General features: G+C 35.7%; 1 protein-coding gene across 3 annotated transcripts in view; it reads left to right on the top strand.

Annotated features, from left to right (window-relative positions):
- Positions 1–25007, top strand: part of GSK3B (glycogen synthase kinase 3 beta) — a 197383-nt gene that overhangs the window by 124840 nt on the left and 47536 nt on the right. For all 3 annotated transcript variants that reach the window (XM_060639879.3, XM_060639881.3, XM_060639880.3), the window contains exon 7: positions 4564–4661. In XM_060639879.3, coding sequence (XP_060495862.1) covers positions 4564–4661 — 98 coding nt within the window. The remainder of the gene's footprint in view (positions 1–4563; positions 4662–25007) is intronic.

Raw genomic sequence — 25007 nt, 5'->3', positions numbered from 1 at the left:
GTTAGTCACTGGAGCAGGGATTTCTAATCCCTTTTGATAGTGCATCTAACCACATCAGACCTTTTGAATTATTCGTTGTTCCAATGTCATTGACCATTTTTCTTTCCTGCTAGTAGATGAGAAAGCCCAGCAATGATTTATGTTCATCTCCTAAAGCATTTGATTGTTGGTTCAGACGAAACCCAGGAATCTCAGTATTCCAGAAACTGAAAATTAGCTTTTTCTTGAAGGAAGTCTTAATGGTAGGCATAAATAGAGTAACCATGTAATTTCTTATTTGGTAATACTTTTAAGATAGAAAGGGAATGCTATTAGTAATTATCCCAGGACAGTAAATCTAAACCAGGACTATCTTGGGTAAGCCAGTATTGTGTACTTTAAATAATTTTTTGTTAATTAAATTTAGTTATAAATTATTAAAACTTATTTTAAAAGTTTGCTCTCAGGATTGAGGTAAAAGTGAATTATTTTGTCTTGGTTTTTTTTTTTTCTTAAAGTATTTTAATTTTACAACAAAATAACTAGCTGGCAGGCTCAGATCTCACATTCCCATCCAAATTTGGACTCTTCCCTCCTTCATTTCTTTTCTCTCCTCAGTTGTAGTTTACATATTTCATTTTCTCTTGGTACTCATTCTGCTTGGTTTCTGACTCTGCTTGCTTTCATATACCTTGATATTCATTCTCACATCTCTTGTTTTCCTTTGTGCTTGTCCTTTGCTATCATGAAGCTCTTCTTTACCCTAACGTCCTTTCACCTGGTACTTTTTTCTTTTTTTTAACATGAAAAATTCATTTATTGAAAAACTAAGTACAGAAAACTTCTAGTTGGCTAAAATAAGCAATACACAGTTAAATAAACCATCCTCATACCAGATACTATATATAGTCCGCTTCTTACCCAAATTACCACCTGGATATACCATAATAATAACAAAACTTACATATTGAAAATTAATGATTGTATCTCTAATCTTAACCTTGACCTCTTCAAGGATTTCCCTTTTTTTTTTTTTTTGTCCTTTTTTAAAGCTTTTACTTAAATTCCAGTTAACATACAGTGTAATATTAATTTCAGGTGTACAGTATAATGATTCAACACTTCTGTACAACATCCAGTGCTCATCACAGCAAGTGCATTCCTTAATCCCCATCATCTACTTAACCCATCCCCCTACCGACTTCCCCTCTGATAACCATCACTTTCTTCTCTATAGTTAAGATTCTGCTTCTTGGCTTGCCTCTGTGTATATTTTTTTTCTCTTTGCTCATTTGTTTCTTAAATTACACATATGAAATCATATGGTATTTCTCATTCGTCAGACTTCGCTTAGCATAACACTCTAGTTCCATCCATGCTGTTGCAGATGGCAAGATTTTGCTCTTTTTTATGGCTAATATTCCATCACATATATACCGTATCTTCTTTTTTTTTTTTTTTTTTTATTTATTTTTTTTTCAACGTTTTTTATTTATTTTGGGGACAGAGAGAGACAGAGCATGAACGGGGGAGGGGCAGAGAGAGAGGGAGACACAGAATCGGAAACAGGCTCCAGGCTCTGAGCCATCAGCCCAGAGCCTGACGCGGGGCTCGAACTCACGGACCGCGAGATCGTGACCTGGCTGAAGCCGGACGCTTAACCGACTGCGCCACCCAGGCGCCCCAATATACCGTATCTTCTTTATCCATTCATTAGTCGATGGTCACTTGGGCTGTTTCCATAATTTAGCTATTGTAGATAATACTGCTATAAACATTGGGGTGTGTGTATCCCTTTGAATTAGGATTTTTGTATTCTTTAGATAAGTACCTAGTACTGCAATTGCTGGGTTGTAGGGTAGCTCTATTTTTTTTTAAAGAACCTCCATACTGTTTTCCAGAATGGCTGTACCAGTTTGTATTCCTACCGATAGTGCAATAGGGTTCCCCTCTCTCCACATCCTTGCCAACACCTTGTGTTGTTGATTTTAGCCATTCTGACAGGTGTGAGGTGAGATATCTCATTGTAGATTTGATTTTTATTGCCCTGATGATGGAGTGATGTTGAGCATCTTTTCATATTGCTTTTAGCCATCGGTTTGTCTTTGGAAAATGTCTGTTCATGTCTTCTGCCCATTTTTGGTGTGTTGAGTTTGACAAGTTCTTTATAGATCTTGGATACTAACTCTTTATCAGATATGTCATTTGCAGATATCTTCTCCTATTCTGTAGGCTGACGTTTAGTTTTGTTGATTGTTTCCTTTGCTGTGCAGAAGCTTTTTATTTTCATGAATTCCCAATAGTTGATTTTTGCTTTTGTTTCCCTGCCTCGGAGACATATCTAGAAAGAAGTTTCTGTAGCCAGTGTCAGAGAGGTTATTGTCTATATTCTTTTCTAGGATTTTTATGGTTTCAAGTCTTATTTTTATTAAAAAAATTTTTTTAATGTTTATCTTTGAGAGATAGAGAGAGACAGAGTACAAGTGGGGGAGAGGTAGAGAGAGAGAGGGACACAGAATCCAAAGCAGGCTCCAGGCTCTGAGCTGTCAACACAGAGCCCGATGCAGGGCTCGAACTCACAAACCGTGAGCTCATGACCTGAACTGAATTCAGACGTTTAACCGACTGAACTACCCAGGTGCCCCATCAGGTCTTACTTTTAAATCTTTGATCCATTTTGAATTTATTTTTGTGTTTGGTGTAAGAAAGTCCAGTTTCATTATTTTGCGTGTTGCTGTCCAGTTTTCCCAGCACCATTTGTTGAAGAGACTATCTTTTTCCCATTGCATATTCTTCCCTGCTTTATTGAAGATTGACCATATAGTTGTAGATTCTTTTCTGGGTTTTCTGGTCTGTTCTGTTGATCTGTGTGTCTGTTTTTGTGCCAGTACCATACTGTTTTGATCACTACAGCTTTGTAATACAACTTTAAGTCAAGAATTGTGATGCTCCCAACATTGCTTTTCATTTTCAAGGTTGCTTTGGCTATTTGAGCTCTTCTGTGGTTCTGTACAAATTTTAGGATTGTTCTAGCTCTGCAGAAATTGCTTGGTGGTATTTTGATAGGGATTGCATTAAATGTATAGATTGCTTTGGGTAGTATAGACAGTTCAACGGTATTTGTTCTTCTGATCCATGAGCATGAAATGTCTTTCCATTTCTGCTTCCCCCCCCCCCCCCCTTCAGTGTTTTATAGTTTTCAGAGTACAGGTCTTTCACCTCTTTGGTTAGGTTTATTCCTAGGTATCTTATGGTTTCTGCAGCAATTTTGAATGGAATTGTTTCCTTAATTTCTTTTTCTACTGTTTCATTACTGATGTATAGAAGTGCAACAGATTTCTGGACATTTATTTTGTATCCTGTGAGTTTACTGAATTCGTGTATCAGTTCTAGCAGTTTTTTTAGTTTTGGGTTTTCTATAAGGTGTCATGTATTCTGCAAATACTGAAAGTTTTACTTCTTCCTTGCTGATTTAGGTGCCTTTCATTTCTTTTTTTGTCTGATATCTGAGGCTGGAACTTCCAGTATTGTGTTCAATAACAGTGGTGACAGTGGTCATCCTGTCTTATTCCTGGCCAGAGAGGAAGAGCTCTGTTTTCCCATATTTAGGATGATATTAGCTATGGGTTTTTCATATATGGCATTATGATGTTGAGGTATGTGTCTCTAAACCTACTTTGTTGAGGGTTTTTATCATGAATGGATGTTGTACTTTGTCAAATGCTTTTTCTGCATCTATTGAAATAACCATATGGTTCTTATCCTTTCTTTTATTAATGTGGTGTATCACATTGATTGATTTGTGAATATTGAACCACCCTTGCAACCCAGAAATAAATCCCACTTGATTGTGTTGAATTTTTTTTTTTTTTAATGTATTGTTGGGTTCGGTTTGCATCCATGTTCATCAGGGATATTGGCCTGTAGGTCTCTTTTTAATTGGATTCTTTATCTGGTTTTGGTATCAGGGTAATACTGGTCTCATAGAGTAAATTTGGAAGTTTTCCTTCCTTTTCTGTTTTTTGGATTTATGAAATACAATTCATTCCTCTATATATTTGTATTTAAAAATGATAATACATTTAAGCACATTTTCCTGTCAATTGTATTACAACACAGAAGCCAACCATTTAAGGTTTAAAATTTTTTATCCTAATTTGCATTGGCCTAAAACCCTGTGGACAAGAGATTGAACCCTTGTTTGTGGCTGTTCTGTAAGCACTGCTAATGTACAGAGGTTGTGTCACTTTGACTTATTTTAAAGTATGATAAGTAGATAAGCATGCCCTATGTTTGGGCTGTAATCCCCTGCCTTGGTTGTTGAAGATTTGAACATCTGATATTTGATAATTAAATAGACTTTACCCCTTTGTTGGAATTTTCTTATCAGCTTTGTTTCCTCTTTGGTAAATTTAACACTTTAGGGATGGTTTGAGGGCTTTCTTCCCTCGGTTTTGGATTCTACACTTTTTTGCTTGTGATATTTATTCTGGGATCAATGTGAAATTAGAACATGTATACAAATAGTTTCCAATGCATCTTAAGCTACACGCATTACTAACTCTTGTTTTCTCTTTTCTACAGACGTATGGTCTGCAGGTTGTGTGTTGGCTGAGCTGTTGCTAGGACAACCAATATTTCCAGGGGACAGTGGTGTGGATCAGTTGGTGGAAATAATCAAGGTGAGAATTTGAATCAGAGTTTTTGAATGCAGTGAATTTTTTTGTTATTCTAAGACTCCATATCACAAACACCCAGGGAAAACTTCACAAATGGAAAAGATCACATAACAGGGTCAGGTATAGAGGAAGTATAAGAACACAGCCTTTTGGTTTCTAATTGAGTTATTTTTTTGTTATATGATCCTATAAAAGGTATTTTAGATATATCGTATGCATAAAACAAGGCTATATCTGTTATTTAAAGTACTCAAAAGCCTTAAGATCACTAAAATGTATATACACCAAATAAAAGCATAAGTTATGTGTATTTTTGCTCGCCATGTCCTGTCTGTTGAGCACATGATGCTTGTATTTTTTTCAATATATGTAAATATCAACATGTACAAACAGAGCATTGATAGAAGTAGAATTTTTTTTTTTTTTTTTTAATATATGAAATTTACTGTCAAATTGGTTTCCATACAACACCCAGTGCTTATCCCAAAAGGTGCCCTCCTCAATACCCATCACCCACCCTGCCCTCCCTCCCACCCCCCATCAACCCTCAGTTTGTTCTCAGTTTTTAACAGTCTCTTATGCTTTGGCTCTCTCCCACTCTAACCTCTTTTTTTTTTTTTTTTTCCTTCCCCTCCCCCATGGGTTTCTGTTATGTTTCTCAGGATCCACATAAGAGTGAAACCATATGGTATCTGTCTTTCTCTGTATGGCTTATTTCACTTAGCATCACACTCTCCAGTTCCATCCATGTTGCTACAAAAGGCCATATTTCATTTTTTCTCATTGCCACGTAGTATTCCATTGTGTATATAAACCACAATTTCTTTATCCATTCATCAGTTGATGGACATTTAGGCTCTTTCCATAATTTGGCTATTGTTGAGAGTGCCGCTATAAACATTGGGGTACAGGTGCCCCTATGCATCAGTACTCCTGTATCCCTTGGATAAATTCCTAGCAGTGCTATTGCTGGGTCATAGGGTAGGTCTATTTTTAATTTTCTGAGGAACCTCCACACTGCTTTCCAGAGCGGCTGCACCAATTTGCATTCCCACCAACAGTGCAAGAGGGTTCCTGTTTCTCCACATCCTCTCCAGCATCTATAGTCTCCTGATTTCTTCATTTTGGCCACTCTGACTGGCGTGAGGTGGTATCTGAGTGTGGTTTTGATTTGTATTTCCCTGATAAGGAGCGACGTTGAACATCTTTTCATGTGCCTGTTGGCCATCCGGATGTCTTCTTTAGAGAAGTGTCTATTCATGTTTTCTGCCCATTTCTTCACTGGGTTATTTGTTTTTCGGGTGTGGAGTTTGATGAGCTCTTTATAGATTTTGGATACTAGCCCTTTGTCCGATGTGTCATTTGCAAATATCTTTTCCCATTCCGTTGGTTGCCTTTTAGTTTTGTTGGTTGTTTCCTTTGCTGTGCAGAAGCTTTTTATCTTCATAAGGTCCCAGTAATTCACTTTTGCTTTTAATTCCCTTGCCTTTGGGGATGTGCCGAGTAAGAGATTGCTACGGCTGAGGTCAGAGAGGTCTTTTCCTGCTTTCTCCTCTAAGGTTTTGATGGTTTCCTGTCTCACATTCAGGTCCTTTATCCATTTTGAGTTTATTTTTGTGAATGGTGTGAGAAAGTGGTCTAGTTTCAACCTTCTGCATGTTGCTGTCCAGTTCTCCCAGCACCATTTGTTAAAGAGACTGTCTTTTTTCCATTGGATGTTCTTTCCTGCTTTGTCAAAGATGAGTTGGCCATACGTTTGTGGGTCTAGTTCTGGGGTTTCTATTCTATTCCATTGGTCTATGTGTCTGTTTTTATGCCAATACCATGCTGTCTTGATGATGACAGCTTTGTAGTAGAGGCTAAAGTCTGGGATTGTGATGCCTCCTGCTTTGGTCTTCTTCTTCAAAATTACTTTGGCTATTCGGGGCCTTTTGTGGTTCCATATGAATTTTAGGATTGCTTGTTCTAGTTTCCAGAAGAATGCTGGTGCAATTTTGATTGGGATTGCATTGAATGTGTAGATAGCTTTGGGTAGTATTGACATGTTGACAATATTTATTCTTCCAATCCATGAGCAGGGAATGTCTTTCCATTTCTTTATATCTTCTTCAATTACCTGCATAAGCTTTCTATAGTTTTCAGCATACAGATCTTTTACATCTTTGGTTAGATTTATTCCTAGGTATTTTATGCTTCTTGGTGCAATTGTGAATGGGATCAGTTTCTTCATTTGTCTTTCTGTTGCTTCATTGTTAGTGTATAAGAATGCAACTGATTTCTGTACATTGATTTTGTATCCTGCAACTTTGCTGAATTCATGTATCAGTTCTAGCAGACTTTTGGTGGAGTCTATCGGATTTTCCATGTATAATATCATGTCGTCTGCAAAAAGCGAAAGCTTGACTTCATCTTTGCCAATTTTGATGCCTTTGATTTCCTTTTGTTGTCTGATTGCTGATGCTAGAACTTCCAGCACTATATTAAACAACAGCGGTGACAGTGGGCATCCCTGTCGTGTTCCTGATCTCAGGGAAAAAGCTCTCAGTTTTTCCCCGTTGAGGATGATGTTAGCTGTGGGCTTTTCATAAATGGCCTTTATGATCTTTAAGTATGTTCCTTCTATCCCGACTTTCTCAAGGGTTTTTATTAAGAAAGGGTGCTGGATTTTGTCAAAGGCCTTTTCTGCATCGATTGACAGGATCATATGGTTCTTCTCTTTTTTTTTTGTTAATGTGATGTATCACGTTGATCGATTTGCGAATGTTGAACCAGCCCTGCATCCCAGGAATGAATCCCACTTGATCATGGTGAATAATTCTTTTTATATGCTGTTGAATTCGATTTGCTAGTATCTTATTGAGAATTTTTGCATCCATATTCATCAGGGATATTGGCCTGTAGTTCTCTTTTTTTACTGGGTCTCTGTCTGGTTTAGGAATCAAAGTAATACTGGCTTCATAGAATGAGTCTGGAAGTTTTCCTTCCCTTTCTATTTCTTGGAATAGCTTGAGAAGGATAGGTATTATCTCTGCTTTAAATGTCTGGTAGAACTCCCCTGGGAAGCCATCTGGTCCTGGACTCTTATTTGTTGGGAGATTTTTGATAACCGATTCAATTTCTTCGCTGGTTATGGGTCTGTTCAAGCTTTCTATTTCCTCCTGATTGAGTTTTGGAAGAGTGTGGGTGTTTAGAAATTTGTCCATTTCTTCCAGGTTGTCCAATTTGCTGGCATATAATTTTTCATAGTATTCCCTGATAATTGTTTGTATCTCTGAGGGATTGGTTGTAATCATTCCATTTTCATTCATGTGTTTATCTATTTGGGTCATCTCCCTTTGATAGAAGTAGAATTTTGACTTATGGGCTTAATATAATTTTAATTATTAGATCTTATCAGCACTTTTATTACCAACACTAGATTTAAAATATTACTATCTTGAAATTAATATTGTGTCTTAAGAACAGTAGGGCTGAGATTTTAATTGAGTTTTTAAATGTAATTTTTAAGAGTTTTTAATATTTGAGACCTTAAGTTTCCCACCCCCTTTAAAAAAAATCTAGTGTCTATATATTTACACCACTAGATAGCTTCATTCTAAGGTTACAGTTTGTTCAAAGCAGCAGTACCTGCTGTCTTTTGGGTTTTAGTCTTGATTTTCTAAATATTTCTTAAAAATGTAAAATTGAAAATCTCCCCAGGGGTCTTGTAGTTCAACTCTCCAATCAGTGAAAGAACCATCTTACTTACATTCCTGACAGGATGGATTTGCAGTGTTTCCTTAAAGACTTCCAATATCAAATCACTACTTTGGAACCCAATCTGCTTTGTATCTAGATAGCTTGAATTTAGTTTTTATTTGCTTAGCCATAACTCCTCAGTAGCTTTTACCAGTTGTTCACAGAACTATGATTGTTACTTAAAAATCCTTGCGTTTCATTCTATAAAAATATGTTACTTTTGATAAGGTGATTTTGTGAGTATGGTTGAAGAGACTACTGTGTGATCAAGAATATTCTTAACTATCCATATTTTTTATGATTTACACCTGAAACCTCTGTGGTATATGCAGTCTTTTTTGGGTAACCATCTTTCAGTTCCACATTAAATTTTAACCTTTGTTCAGCAGATCTGCTCCTTTCTGATTCTCACATTACACTCAGATCTGAGTTCAAATAATTTGGTCTTTTTTGTTTCAGAAAAGTTCATTCCCCATTATTCAAATTAATATTCCAATACAGGGTTTGGCAAACTTTTTCTTTGGAGGGCTAGATACAATATTTTAGGCTTAGTGGGCTAAAACACAAATCAAGGATGTCATAGAGATAGGCAAGAAGAGAAAACAAATTTCTTCAAGTTTTTCATCGAGGAACATCAAAATATATTAATAATTGAGTATAGTTTTTTTTTGTAATACAAGGCTACTAATTAGAGGAATGGAGTTCTTTTAGAGGAATGGAGTTCTTTTGAGGGAGGGCTATAACATTTCTCTTCATTGGAGTTAAAAGTTAGTATTCCCTATCATCAAATTGATATCTGTGTCATCAAAATGATTATTTGTAAAATCAGTTCTTAGTTCATAGACCACAAAAACAAGAGTTTGGGCCTTAGTTCGACCATACTATAGTGCAGTCATTCAGCATTTCTTTTATCCCCAGGTTTTCACTTGATGTACTTGAGCTCACCATACTATAATTCTCTGGGCATATTGCTATTCTATTTGTCATTTATGTTTAGCTTATTAGAATTATGTCATTTTCCTATGGATTATAGTTTAGAATCTTGTGATAATTTATTCTGTTTGTCATTGATTTCAGTTCATATACGATACAAATGAAATTAGTCATGAAGCTAAGTGGCCTTCTGTAATAAGTCCCTGTCTCATGCTTGCCATCATATCTTATAAATCTTTGTATCTAGAGCTTTTCTTATCACCACCATTATGGTCCTTTTAATTCATTTTTCACCTAGTATTGGTTTGTGCTTATTTAATAGATTTTAGTAGAAACTGTTACTTTGTTATTTATTGATGGTTTAAGACTTTTCATTTTCATATAGGGCTTATTTGTTTAAGTGTTAGTTAATCAATTTGTAGTTGTAGGCCAACTCTGAAATATGTGTTGTCTTGTCATCTTGCATTTGTATGTAAGGAACATAGTCACAACCCTACTGTAGTTCCACGATCACTGTCTATAGATGTTTTGAAGGTGATATGAGATAAAGGAATTAGGATCCCGGGGCACTTTGGAATATCCAGCTTCTTGATCCCTTTTACAGTTTTAAGCATAAAGACCCTGTACTAGTTTACTACCTACTTGGTGACCTGAAGTTATATATTACATTGAGATTAATAGACACTGTGTTGTGGTATGTGTGAGTAGTATGTACTAAATCTTACTGCCTGGAGGTTAATAAGCATTGTATAGGTTTTGTGTATGTGTTTAATACAGCCCTAAAATCTTGTTGATCTTGTATATTTGTTTGCTAAATATTGGATATCCGTGATGTTTCATTGACATAAAAATTCATAACTAATTCTGATGTAACTTCTCTAGTTTTCCTGATCTAAGTTGTAAATCAGAAAACAAGTTGTGTTGGTTAGCCTTTAAAGTTAAATGTTATTAAACACATTTTATAGTTTAAACAGATATTGTCAGTATTGCTAATCAGGGCTTCAAGGAATAGATTTGAGGGGTGCCTAGGTGGCTTAGTTGGTTGAGTGTCCAACTTCGGCTCAGGTCATGATCTCGTGGTTCATGAGTTCAAGCCCCCACATTGGGCTCTGTGCTGATGCCTCAGAGCCTGGAGCCTGTTTCAGATTCTGTGTCTCCCTCTCTCTCTGTTCCTCCCCTGCTCGTGTTCACACACTCCCTCTCTCTCAAAAATAAATAAAAACATTTTTAAAAAATTTAAAAAGAAGAATAGATTTGAATTTTCTATGAAAGTGATCTTATAGGTGCCCAATTCATTTCTCAGTTTTTTTGAGATAATATAGTAATGAATCCTTATGATAATTAGGGGATCTATAAAAATCTGTTCTATTTTCTCCCTTTAAAATTTTATGATTGCTTTGAGTATCTGGAGGTAGCTGACCGCCAGTAAAATAAATACTCTTCTCTCAGGATTTGAGTTTATGCAAAAAATGAACAATCATACAGCAAATTTCATATATTTTCTATGTGATAGACTTGCCACATTATTTTATAATGAATAGGGACTTTCTTTATCATTATGTTTTATTAGCCAATGGCATCAAAATAGTTTTCAATAAAGATTTAAGTTGAATTAAGCTGCAAGACCATTGTTCATTCATGAATTTGGAATTATCTAGGAATTAATAAGAAAAGTTGTGATTGTTGTATGTGTTGTTTATTAAATTTTGTTGACTCAGATGCTCATACCAGTAATTTGTAGCATGAGTAACAGAGTTTTATAAACTGAGCTAACTTCATCTCTCTCTTTTTTTTTAATATTTATTTTTGAAAGAGAGAGAGTGCATGCATGCAAGCAGTGAAGGGGGCAGAGAGAGAGATCTCCTCTTTCCCTACCTTCTAATAAGAAGACTTTTATAAAATATTTAGAATAAATCCAAGTATGTTATCTTCAAATAAGTTAAAAGTATAAAGGAAAATGGAATTGAAAGTCTTGAAAAATCATTTCTAAGCGTGAAGAACACTTTCTGAGGTTGGTTTCATACATAGGACCATTAGATCAGCAATTCATTATGCCAGTTAATTTCTGAATATCAAGAAATGCTTGGATCTTCAAAATACTTATAAAAAGAGAAATTCTGTCAAGAACTTCTCAGTTAAGATTTTTTTCCCCGTCAAATTCCTCCTTAACATACTACTTAAGATAAGTTCAAGAAATATCTCCTGTCAGGAGGAGGGGGTTGTTCAGCGTCTGACTTCAGCTCAGGTCATGATCTCATGGTTCGTGGGTTCAACCCCCACATCAGACTTTGTGCTGACAGCTCAGAGCCTTGTGCCTGCAGATTCTGTGTCTCCCTCTCTATTTCTCCCCTGCTTGTACTCTGTTTCTCTCTCTCTCAAAAATAAATAATAAAAAAAAAAGAGAGAAAAATATCTGATGTGGTTTCAGCTATCTGATAAAAAATACAATATTTGGGGAAAATCTCTACCAGGAGTTTCACAAACACAGGTTCCGTGACATAGCATTGTCCTTTGGCACCTCTGCTGTCAGTCATAGCAGTAGAATTCTTTAGAAAAGAGTCTTCTGAAGACTTGGAGAAGGTAGTTTTTTATTAATGCCAATTACTTGTTTTATAATTATACTGTATTTTCTATGCTCAGTTCAGGAGACTGAGAATACACAGACACACAAATACAAAGAAAAGAACAAAAGCAGTTACAGTTCTGGCACATCATGAAAAACAACTTCTATAAATATTTTGATATCCTTTTCTGGACGTATATATGTTTAAACAAAAATGCCATCTGTTTTGTAGACTTTTTTTTTTTTTTTTACCAAATAACTCATTTCATTTCTCACAAGAAGTGTATTTTGACTAAGTGACTTTTAAAAATGCGTAGATTCTATTGTATGATTATATTCTGAATTACATAATTGGTTTTGAAAAGAATAGCATAATGAAGGCAATGCGATATGTTATTTCCTTGAAAAGAAATTACATGATATTTTTGGCTTCTCAAAGATTTGATTATTACATTATATAAATGACAAATTTACCCCATACTCCCCAAATGGATTGAAGTTGAAGCAATCTCTGAAGCTCTGAACCTGGAAGTGCTGTAAATTTTACTAATAGTTTCTTATCCCCCTCCGAATTCTAAACTATAAATTTCAAGTAAGGAAAGGTGAACTTCAGTGCAGAGCTCAGTTTCTGGATTATAATATTACAAGAGGCTCCTGGATGGCTGAGTTGGTTAAGCATCCAACTCTTGATTTTGGCCCAGGTCATGATCTTATGGTTTGTAAGAACAAGCCCCGTGTTGGGCTCTGTGCTGACAGAGCGGAGCCTGCTTCGGATTCGTTCTCTCTTCTCTCTCTCTCTCTCTCTCTCTCTCTCTCTCTCTCTCTCTCTCCCCCCTCCCCCCCCCCCCGCCTGTTCCCCTCCCCCTCCCCCTCACCGGTCTCTCTCTAAATAAATATTAAAAAATAAAATATTGGGGCGCCTGGGTGGCTCAGTCGTTTAAGTGTCTGACTTCAACTCAGGTCATGATCTCACAGTTTGTGAGTTCGAGCCCTGCATCCGGCTCTGTGCTGACAGCTCAGAGCCTGGAGCCTGCTTCGGATTCTGTGTCTCCCTGTCTCTGCCCCTCCCCTGCTTGTGTTCTGTCTCTCTGTCTCTAAAATAAAGAAACATTTTTAAAAAATAAAAAATATCTCAAAAAACTAAAAGTTTGGAAGAAACCAATTACTGTGTAGAATTTCAAATTTTAAATGAATTAATGTTCCTAAAGATATCCTTTTATTTATTACATAAATGTTTACTTATGCTTTGTAATAATTTGGCCATTGCTCCCTAATGGAAGAGTTTTAGAGCAGAATTGGTCAGAGTCCTATTTCTTGATAGAATTTCAATGGGGCTTCCATAGTTTTAGTAGCTAGCCTTTTTAATTTGGATATATTTCTTTTAGAAAAACACGACATTAAACATATAGATACTTAAATTATTTGCAGTAATAAAATTATTGTGAGGCAATTAAAGTTGATTTATCTTATAAAACAACTTTACTAAATTGTTTAATTTCTCTTAGCAATAATTACTGTTTAGATATCTGTGTAGGTAGCTCTTCCATAGATAAGAGCTAATAAAATCTTTCCTCAAGTAGAAGCATTATTTGAGAAATTTGAAAATAGGAAACAGTAAGATACAAATAATCTTTTGATTATGGGATTACAGCTAAGTAGGTGGACCTCATTTCTTATGCCTGTACGTAGAGAAAGATTTAGAAGGAAAAAGATTTAGCAGTGGAGAGTGGGATTAAGGGAAGAGGGAAAGGAGAAGGTTTTCACTCTTTATTGTTCTGTGATGTTGATTTTTTGAAACAATTGTTATTTTTTTGCAGTCACAGAAACTAGGAAAACAGATGTTTTCAATTGTGCTGGAATCTTTTGTTAGTAAACAAAAACAGTTAAGAGAACCCATTTTGTTATAAATGTTTGTCTAAACAGTTGTTTTCCTGGTCTTCCAGCTTGACTGATGGTTGTAATATAATTTAGACAAAGAGATCAGTGATTTCTTGGTTCCTCAAAATCTGCATTTTCAAATATTGGGAAACTACTGCTAATCACAAAAGCTGCCACTCGTTGAGACTTTACTCTGCACCAGCCACTGAGCTAAACACTTTACATACATTACTACATCAACCCTTACATTAATCCTAGGAAGATGATGATGATGATGATGATGATGATGATGATGATGATGGTGGTGGTGGTGGTGGTGGTGGTGGTGGTGATGGTGATTGTTACGATGATTACCACCACCATATCCAGGAGAAGTTAGATGATAGAAAAATTTTGTCTGATTCATCTTTAGCTAAATTGGTGTCCTCTGCTTATAGAATTTTATAGCTCTGGGGGAAAAGTATGATCCTTAATTTTAACTTGATATCCAGAACCAATTGAGTCATATTTATCATATATTACTGTTAAAAAAAGAAACGTGACCACAAACTAAAGGAAAAAGCTCCTAAATTTTATTGTGATGAATACACCAAATCAGTTTGAGATGTCTTTGGACTAGGTCTAATTGTGCTTCATCTAAAGGAATCAAAGTTACAATGGTGGATTTCTTTGCTTTCAAGTATAGCTCAACCTTAACTTTCACCATCTTTGTTTAGCAAACGTTTTAGATTTTCAGTTATCCTATTCCCATATTATGGCTTGTTCAACACCTATGTGTGTACACTCTCCTTTGCTGGCCTAACACTCTATCAAATAGTCTCTCATTCACAGCTTTAAGATATTAATTAAATCAGAGTTTAAGAAGTATGAAAGGTACTTATTTTCCTAAGATTTTTGATGGATCCGTGATGTGTCTTTACTAATATGCATTTGGAGTTTAAAACTATGTTACCTGGTAAAATTTCTTATGTAATAGAGCTCTTTTGTTGTTAACAGACTGCAGGGACAATATATTAAACTTAATTCTGTCTTCTTTTTCCACTTTCCAGAACATGTAAGTACACCCCATTATACATTGTGGTATACACTGTTACTTGTGTGTGTGTGTATAAATATATATATACATATATATATAATATGTAATATATAGAGTATTTGCTTAATTCATTTTTTATTGTTTAAATTTTTCCATGTTTGTTACTGACCAGAGCAGCAACTTTTAATAACTTTTGGATCATGGACCACTTTGAAAATCTGATTCTAGCAGTGGACTCTCCTCCGGAAAAATGCGTACATACCAGAATTTTACATATAATTTCGGGTGATTCTTGAGCTTTCTAAGCTCATTCAGGAACCGTAGGTTAAATATCCCTAAGCTAGTGCAAGGAACTATGGTTACGCTTTGTAGTAACCGCCTGCAGTGTAGGTATTACACATACAATATGATGTAAACATTTTTTGAAGTAAGTGAATGGATAAAGAAGGCATTAAAGTAATTATTTTAATGTATTGCTCATCTGCCTTTTTACATTAAATAATGTTTTCCATAGACCAGAAGAAGCATCCGTTTTAACTTACTACTATGAAATTTTACTGGCTATATAGTAACTTACTCATAGTTGGCTAAATCTCTGTACACTATGGGTATGTGTGCCCAGGCATAGAAAGTGGCTTCCTGGCAATGTGACCTGGTTCATCTTTTGACTTAAGAATAATGGCATTCATTTGAAATCTTTTACTTTCTCCAAAACAACCAGTGTAGGATCATTTAATAAGTTGCCAGTATATGTTTTATTTAAAGAGATATTTTCACACAAATGAAGTTTCATGACATTGTCACCTCAAAACTAATTTACTGGTAGTCCTTTTGTAGAATCTGAGTCAAAAGACCATTCATAGGATTACTCTTCTTGGGATATAGTACCCTTTACTTATCAACTGCACATTCTTTTGCACAGTTGCATTATTTGTGTTTGGCATAATCTCTAAAGTATGTAAAGGGGCAGGTGAGAGATGGGACAGGGAGAGAAATCTGTCAAGTTAACAGTATTCATAGTCCAGACCCTGATTTCAAGACTGATGTTTTTACTGAGAAGAACTCTGTGTTTCCTTTTTAAGCAAAAGGTTAGAAGTTTTGAGAGCAATGATTCTTAACAGCTGAGCTGTGAAAAAAATATGAAGAAACTCTGGAATCATGGAGAGGGTTTATAGTTTATAAAAGCATACTAAATGCTATATCATATTTATAAAACACAGGCTGTGTTTTATTGATATATATGGTGCAAGGAAAACATGAAAAAATCTTGGTTGATTATGTTACAAAGAACTATAGTGTTAGTGATTCTCGAAGCAAGAGTTGGATGTTGTGTGAATAAAATGCTTACATACTCAAAGAGGGTGTGCTATTTTTTTAAGTTTTTTTTTTTTTTCTATGTTTATGTTTGAGAGAGAGACTGAGGAGGGGAGGGGCAGAAAGAGAGAGACACACAGAATCCGAAGCAGGCTCCAGGCTCTCAGCTGTCAGCACAGAGCCCGACGTGGGGCTCGAACCCACAAACCATGAGATCATGACCCAAGCTTAGTTGGACACTTAACCGACTGAGCAACCCAGGCGCCACAGGGGGTGTGCTATTTTTAAAGTTAAAAAAATAAAGTGGTTTCTTTTTTTTTTTTTTTTTTTATGAACAGATTCTGATACCACCCCCAACACACACACACAAACACACCCCTGCCACCCCTTTCTATTTTTATACTTCTTTGTTGAGCATACTACTTCAGTTGAGATTCACCCAGAAAAAAAGGTCTTTTGATGCCTGTGAATATGTATCAGCCAAGAATGACTGTTTTACTTACATTCAGTAGTTTGCAAAACAATAGTTCCCTTTTTAGGGGGAAGGAGGAGACTTATTTCCAAGTACAAAGTTTTATTCAAGAAATAAAGAACGAGGGTCAAAACGGTCTTTAAAAAGAAGAATGAAATGGAGGAATTGTACTTCCCATTTTAGAAATTTATTATGTAGCTGTAGTTATCAAGACAAGTACATACACAATGGGATAGTATTTGGCCATAAGAAAGAAGGAAATCTGCCATTTTAGAACATGGAGGGACGTTGAGGGCATTATCCCAACTGAGATAAGCCTGACAGAGAAAGACAAATACTGCATGGTATCAATTATATGTAAAATCCAAAAAAAAAAGAAAGAAAAAAGTCTAAGTCTAGAAATAGAGAGTAGACAAGTATTTGCCAAGGGCTGGGGAGTGGGGGAAAATGAGGAAAGGCTGCAAAGGGTACACTTTCAGCTGTAAGATGAGTAAGGTCTGAGGATCTAATGTAAAATATGGCAACTATAGTTGATAACACTGTATTATTTCATTGAAATTGGGAAAGAGAGTAGAACTTAAATGTTCTCACCAAAAGAAAAATGTGTGATGATGGAGATGTTACTTAACTAGATGGTGGGAATCCTTTCACAATGTATATGCACATCAAATCACTACGTTGTATATTTTATGCTTTAAAAAAAAAAAAAAAAAGACATGGTGATACAAGTATAACTCTACAGATCAAATAGGATTGAGAGTCCAGAAGTAAACCTTTACATTTATGGTCATTTGGTATATGACAGGGGTTCCAAGGCAATTCAGTGGGGAAAGTATAGTCTTTTTAGAGCTTAGAACTGAATATCCATACACAAAAGAGTGAGAGGTTGAACTGCTACCTCATACCATATTATAAAAATTAACTCAAAATCAATCAAAGACCTAAATGCAAGAGCCAAAACTGTAAAACTCTTAGAAGGAAATCCTTGTGACCCTCAATTAAGCAGTGGTTCCTTAGATATGACAGGAGGCACAAGTGATAATAGAAAAAGTAGATACATTGAAATTCATCAAAATTAAAAACTGTTGTGTTTCAAAAAAGTTAAAAACCCACAAAATGGCAGAAAATTTTTACAAATCATATATATTATAAAGGACATATCTAGAATATATAAGGAACTCCTAACAACTCAACAATAAAGACAGCCCAATAAAAAATGGGGAAAGGGTTTGAATAAACATTTCTCTAACGAGATACCTATGGCCAGGAAGCACAAGATGCTTAACATCACTACTCATTAGAGAAATGCAAATTAGTACCACAATGAATACTACATCACATTCACTAGGATGGCTAGAATAAAAAGACAAACAATAGCTAGTGTTGAAGATCTGGAGAAATTGAAACACTCATGCATTGCTGGTGGGATTGTAAAATGGTGCAAACCAAAAATGATTTGTATATGTTAACTATGTTTAAAATATTAAACATAGAATGGCCATATGACCCGGCAATTCCATTCATAGGTCTGTATCTCAGAAAGTTGAAAACACATGTCCACACCTGTGTTTGTACATGTGTACAAACTTGTATATACTTGTTTATAGTAGCATTATTTATAGCCAAAAAGTAGAAACATTTTAAATGTCCATCAGCTAATGAACAGATAAAATGTCAAGCACAAAAATCCACATGTTATATGATTCCATTTGTATGAAATGTTCAGAATAAATATCTATAAAGACAGAAAGATTAGTGGTTGTCAGGAGCTGGGAGGAGTGGGGATGAGAGTGATTGTTCTTAGGTACAGGATTTCATTTTGAGGTAAAGAACATATTATAAAATTAGATGGCAGTGATTGTTGTACACCTCTGGGAATATACTAACAAACCACTGAGTTATATAGGAGTGAATTTTATGATATCTGAAGCATATCTCAATAACGATATTTTTTAAAAAGATAAGAATGAGTGCATCTACTTATGAAACTATTGATTGATAAGGTAGCTTTGTTGTTACTCTGATCATATTTTTGCAAAGGACTCTAGATGACTTCTCATATTTATCCATCTACCCCCTGGCACCTGATCAACTGACAGATGGTACAAGAGTGAATGGACTAGAGCATGGAGACATAAAGGAACCCTCCTACACTAGCTCACCTTCCCTAGGCTGAAAATTTAAACTAGCCAAATCGTATAGTTTTGTTCAAATAACATGACAACTTGCTGCCCTTTTCAGTGAAATTCCTAATGGAATTTAAAAATTTGTACTGCTATTACAGCTTTTTATTCCTTGCCTTTTGGAAATTGGAAGAAAACCCTAAGAGAGAAACATTGCACCATAAAGACAAGGGTTTCTTATATGAAAATTTCAATCATATATTATAGGGAAGAGGCAGATATTGGATAAAATCTACATAAGTTTTCTGGGAGTGCAAATGTAAAGTAGTAATTCCAATGTCATTAGAATACTGATAGTTTGAAATAGAATAGCTCAGTGACATGTTTTCTAGTTTTAGAGACATTTGTCAAGCTTATGGTGTAGGCAGCCAAACCTGAGAGTTATCCAAACTGGAAAACAGTTCTTTTTTGCAGAAAAGAAGTGAAGATGTTTGATTGTTCAGCCATGCTACATATAATCTCTCTTGCCTCTAGGTTATTCAATTTTTATCCACTTATTTAAAAAGCTTTATTATATAATAGGCCTGGCCATGCGCCCCTTTAATCTTTCAGGGAGCATACCACTTTAACTACTACTAATGTTTTTATTAGGTGCTGGGCTAGAACACAGAGAGTCCTTGCTCTCAAGGAATTCAGAGACTAAGAGGAAGGGGGGAATAACTGAGGGCAATGGAGTAAGGTGGGTATTACCCAGAAGTCTGGGCAGAGTACAAAGGCAGCATTGTATTTGGAGGGAGTGCTCTCTGGAAAGGTATCATGGGACAAGTAACTCTTGAGCTGAATCTTGAAGCAAGGAAAGGTATTCACCTTTTTAGAGGACCCTTTAGAAGGAAATAGAGGACATGTGCGTGAATTTGGGCAAAGACGCTTAGTAAAATTGGGTCTGTTACGTGTTTATGGTTTGAACTTAAGGTTCTGAATGGTGGGTATACTAGGATAGGAATTTACTGGGACAGAGAAGGCTGGAGCTATGGGCCATCGCCAGACCACATTAGCTTGTAGGTAGTAGGAAGCCACTGCAGGATTTTAAGCAGAAGAGTAAAAACTGTAATAGGATTTCTTTTACTTCACCCTTGCTGTTAAGGCTGCACATGCAGCATTCTGCTGCTGAAGTTTGGCGACCTCTGCTGTTGAGCTATTAAAAATAAAGCTGTGAAAGAACTGCTTATCATACTTTAGTCAGATGATTCTTGGCTTTCTTTCTTTGAAGAAATAAATAACAAGTCCTCATTTGATATTTATCAGTGTCTGGGTACATATGTAGCTAAATGAGTGAGAAAATGGTACAACAAATGTGGATGGGCCTGGGTGCAAGTGAAGTGATTGATTTAATCATGAACAGCATTCCCAACCCAATGTGGCCGACTAATCTCTGATTTTTTGGATCCTTTCACCACCTTACCTGTCGTGATCTAGGATGGTGGGCCAAACAAAAGGTGTTTTTTTACAGTAAATGGAGAGGTCTTATTCTAATAATAGATAACAGAATACATATACTCTTAACAGTAGTGTGATAATTTTTAACATCTCCCCTCCCCCCTTTTTTAATTGTGTGAACTATCATACTTACAGAAAGTACATAAAACATTTATGTGTAGTTTCATTTCCTTTAAGTCATGGCAGAACTCAGTTTTTAGGAAACCCAGAAAGAGTTATTTTTTTTCTTACCGTATGTCCTTAATCTAAAAGTTTTGGAGAAAAATATTTTTCTATCTTTTAAAATTCAAGGGAATTTTAAAGAGTTGATAAGATTCATTTCAAACATTCTTTTTTAATCTATCAAATGAAAAGGCTCAGTTTATATAATTTGAAAAATTCCAACTATATAATTGAGGTGGAGTAAATCAGGTAGAAATATACTCCTATTAGCGTATCAGGTAGAAATATATACTCTGTATATAATAAAACTGAATATAAAACCTAAAGATATACTCAAATAGAAATAGGATAGTCAGTTAAATGTCCTCTGTGTTTATTGTATTGATTGCAGATAGTGATGCTTTTAGAATCTTTGCTCTTCATAATTTGTCATTTACCTTTCAGCCTGTAACATTGCTGTCCCTCCATTATCCAGTTCTTAGTCTCTGTTCCTATTCAGCTGTTACTGTTATCCAAATCAGGCTGTTTTCCACTTCACACCTATCATGCATAGAATGCGCATCTGACTCATTTGCTTCCTAGACTCTTTAAGTAAAGTCAGCTCTTGTCTCTCCTTCCAGAACTCTTTCCTGAACCCCCTCCCCTTCCTCTAGAGCAGGGTAGCACTTTCATCTCACACATGTATCTACGCTTATTTTGTTGTACTGATCTTTGCTGATTGTAGAAGTCTCTCTGCCCTACAGCTCTTTGAAGATAGGAACTCAATAAATGTTTTGAATGAATGAATGACTTAAGAGGCTGAGCACAAAATTTTAAATGCCTCTTGATTGTCTTACCTTTGCTTTCTTTAAATATTTATTTTTGAGAGAGAGAGAGCACACGTGTGCTTGCAGGAGGGGGACAGAGGATTTGAAGCGGGCTCTGTGCTAACAGGAGAGAGTCCAAAGCAGGGCTTGAACTCCCTAACAATGAGATCGTGACCTGAGCCAAAGTCAGACACTTAACTGACTGAACTACCCAGGAGCCCCATACCTTTGCTTTCTTAAAGACCATGTATATATTATATATAATTCTGTAGAGTTTGGTACCTACTCTGACACTTTAGATGCTGGCCTTAACAGAGGATAAGGATAAGCATCTGGTTATATTTAGTGTAGTAAATGTATCACAAATTACATAGTGGTCTGTTTTACTTTTCAAGTCAACATCATCCAGGTGTAATTTACATAAAATGTAGCTGTTGTAAGTATATAGTTTAATAAGCTTAGACAAATATATATAACCATGTCCAGGTCAAGATTTAGAACATTTCCGTCACCCCAAAAGTGTTCCTGTGTACAGCCTGGGCTGAGTAAATATTCCAGCGTATGCCAGGCAAACCAAGACAGTTGATCCTTCTCTTCATGCACCTTCGCAGTTAGTTCCCCATCTTCTGTCTCAGATGACCATTGGTCTGCTTTCTTTCAGTACAGATTTGTTTTTCTTGTCTATAATTTATTATGAATGTATGTTTCCTTTGTATCTTTTTTTGCTCAACATCATGTTCTTGAGATTCATCAGTGTTGTTGCTTATATCACCTGTTTTTTCCATTTTATGCTGAGGTATATTCTATTAGAACACACTTTTTTTTAATTTTTTTTTTTTTAACGTTTATTTATTTTTGAGACAGAGAGAGACAGAGCATGAACAGGGGAGGGGCAGAGAGAGAGGGAGACACAGAATCTGAAGCGGGCTCCAGGCTCTGAGCTGTCAGCACAGAGCCCGACGCGGGGCTCGAACTCACGGACCGCGAGATCGTGACCTGAGCCGAAGTCGGCTGCTTAACCGACTGAGCCACCCAGGCGCCCCAACACACTTTTTTTTAATCTCTTCACCTGTACATGGACATTTGACTTGTTTTCGGTTTTTGGCTGTTGCAAGTAAAACTGCTATGAATGTTTGTTTACAAGTCTTTTTGCAGGCATATGCATATTTCTTTTCAAGAAAGGACTTGAAAGTATCTATAAAGGACGGAAGTTGCCAGTCATATAATAAGCGTATGTTAACTTCATAAGAAATTAGCAAACTGTTTTCCAAAGCAGTTTTACTGTTTTTCACTCCCACCAACAAATAAGAGAGTTCCTGTGTTCTTCATTTTTGTCTATACATGGTATTCAAGTATAGTCTTAAAATTAATATTGTCGTTAGGAAATGTCCGTCTTTAGTTTAATTTCCTTGCCCTGAAGTCTCCATTTTCTGACGTAGACACTCCATTTTTCTTATAAGTGTTTGCATGGTATAAGTTTCTGCATTTTGAGCTATGTGTCTTTATATTTCAAGTTTCTCACAGACAACATATACTTACTTTTTTTATAGAGTCTGACAATTTCTACCTTTTTAAAAGTTTTATTTATTTATTTATTTCAGAGAGAGAGAGAGAGAGAGAGAGAGAGAGAGAATGAATCCCAAGCAGGCTTAGCGCCATCAGCACAGAGCCAAACATGGGGCTCAATCCCATGACCCATGAGATCATGACCTGAACCAAAATCAGGAGTCAGATGCTTGCTTAACTGACTGAGCCATCCAGGCGCCCCTTTTTTTTACTTTTAAATAGTGCAAACCTTTGCATGACATTCCAAATTTATTGAACTACTGATGCAAAATTATACAAATTGTGCTACTTTACTTAAGGCTTTTAGTTTACACTTGACCACCTTTAAGCAGTTATGGCTCCCCAAACAATTTAATAACAACAATAGTTTCTGTAAGTTAGGCTTTGCAATTAAAAATTCTTGCAATAAAATTACAGTATGCACAACTATGCATAATATGGCACTTACCCACTGTTCAACATTCCAAGCAAGATTTTATACATGTGAAATAATCACGGCAGGCAAAAATACTAAAAGTTGAATGCTTGGTATTGCAAATATAGTTAGACATGAGTAAGCATAGGATTTACAGCGAGAATCTACAATTAAAGAAGTCTGAAAGTGATTTATCAAAGTTTGAGGTTTGTTAAACTTTCTAATCTTGTTTAGCTAATTAGATGCTTACATTTCTTCATATAATTCTTCTGTTGCCTCAGATCTATATTAACTGTTCAAGATATTGTTTTTATTAAGTTGAATTACCAGATATGGGTAGATTTACTTTAAATCATTTTTTATTGTTAATTCTATTTTTTTAGCTTTTAATTATAGCCTTGTGATCTTATAAAATCTTAGTATATCCTGCACAACTCAAAGAGATTCAGACTTCATTTTATAGTATAATCATTAGAGTTTAAGAAAATGATTTTTTTGAATTATTTAAAAAAAACTTTTCCTTGTTTTTTCCCTTAATATTAGGTAGACCATTTTAGGGAGTCAACTACACATGTATTTGAATCCCATATTTACAGCTGACAAACTGTAGCTTTGAGAAGTTGGTTTACCGCCATCACTTGTAGGTTTCTTTTAAGTGTAAAATGGGTAATAAAATATTTATAAAGTTTAAATGAGAAAAGAAAACTGATAATCCCTCACGCAGAGCTTTCTATGTACTGAATGCTGAATAAATATTTCTTCTCTTTGTTCTCGCCTTTTCCTCACTCATGGACCTTTTGAAAGGAGAACTTACATATGCTGTCTCCACTTACTTCAGATGATTGTGTCTGCTTCCTCTTTTCATGGTTGATCTCACCATGGTCAGAAGGGAAGTCTCTTCACAGCCAGATGTATTAAACACCTTTTGGGCTTTATTTTAGCTGAGCTAATTGTGTCATAAGTTACCTCTCTGTCCTTTAAATGTTTACTTTCCTTGGCCTCCATGGTATCATTGTCTGTAGGACTTCTAGTCTCTTGGACTTCTGTCTCAGTTTTCTTTTTAAATTTTCCTTTTACCTATATATTTGTGTCCCATGGGCCATCTTTAGTGCTCTTCTCCTTCATCTTGCTCGACCTGTTATACACTGTCGCATCCACCAAGCACCTGTACATCAAGTACTACCAAACCTGTTTTCTACCCTCATGCCCTCTTCGAAATGATATACCTAATATTGGCCACTTAGTTCTTCTTGAATGTCTTAAATATTATTTTTTTTCCAGCACTATGCGTTCATGCTTAATAGCATCAACATCTTTCACGGCTTCCAAAATTAGAAACAAATATTGTCTTCCAATCAAGTGCAATAAATGGATTCTTTGATACCATCTCCTAAAATTGTTTTGCCACTGATGAGATTTGAATTATGCCCAACTCTGCTTCTAATTAGTTTTAACCTGAAAAGGTACTCCTTCTGGGCCTCATTTTTTCTCATCTCTAAAACTGTTTGGAAGAGGTCAGAGTTTGGCAACTACGGCCCAGGAGCCAAACGCACTCTGCTACTTATTCTTGTAAATAAACTTTTGTTTATGGCTGCATTTTGCTACAGCAGCAGAGTTGAGTAGTGACAGAGGCTCTGTGACCTACAAAGCCTGAAGTATTACTCTGATGCTTTATAGAAAAAGTTTGCTGACCCTTGTTCTATGGGATTTCCCATTTAGTTTCCATCTCTTTTAGCCAACCTGGGGAGAACCTGGTTTAAGATTTTTAAAAAAATAAAAAGAATAGAAAAATATTATAGTAGTTGAGTATTTGGCAAGAGAAGTTAAACATAGAAAATCCTATGAC

This window comes from Panthera onca, chromosome C2 (genome assembly GCF_046562875.1).
Source record: "Panthera onca isolate mPanOnc1 chromosome C2, mPanOnc1 haplotype 2, whole genome shotgun sequence".
Lineage (NCBI taxonomy): Eukaryota > Metazoa > Chordata > Mammalia > Carnivora > Felidae > Panthera > Panthera onca.
The sequence above is the reverse complement of the archived record's forward strand: the minus strand, read 5'-3'. Positions and strand labels throughout refer to the sequence as shown.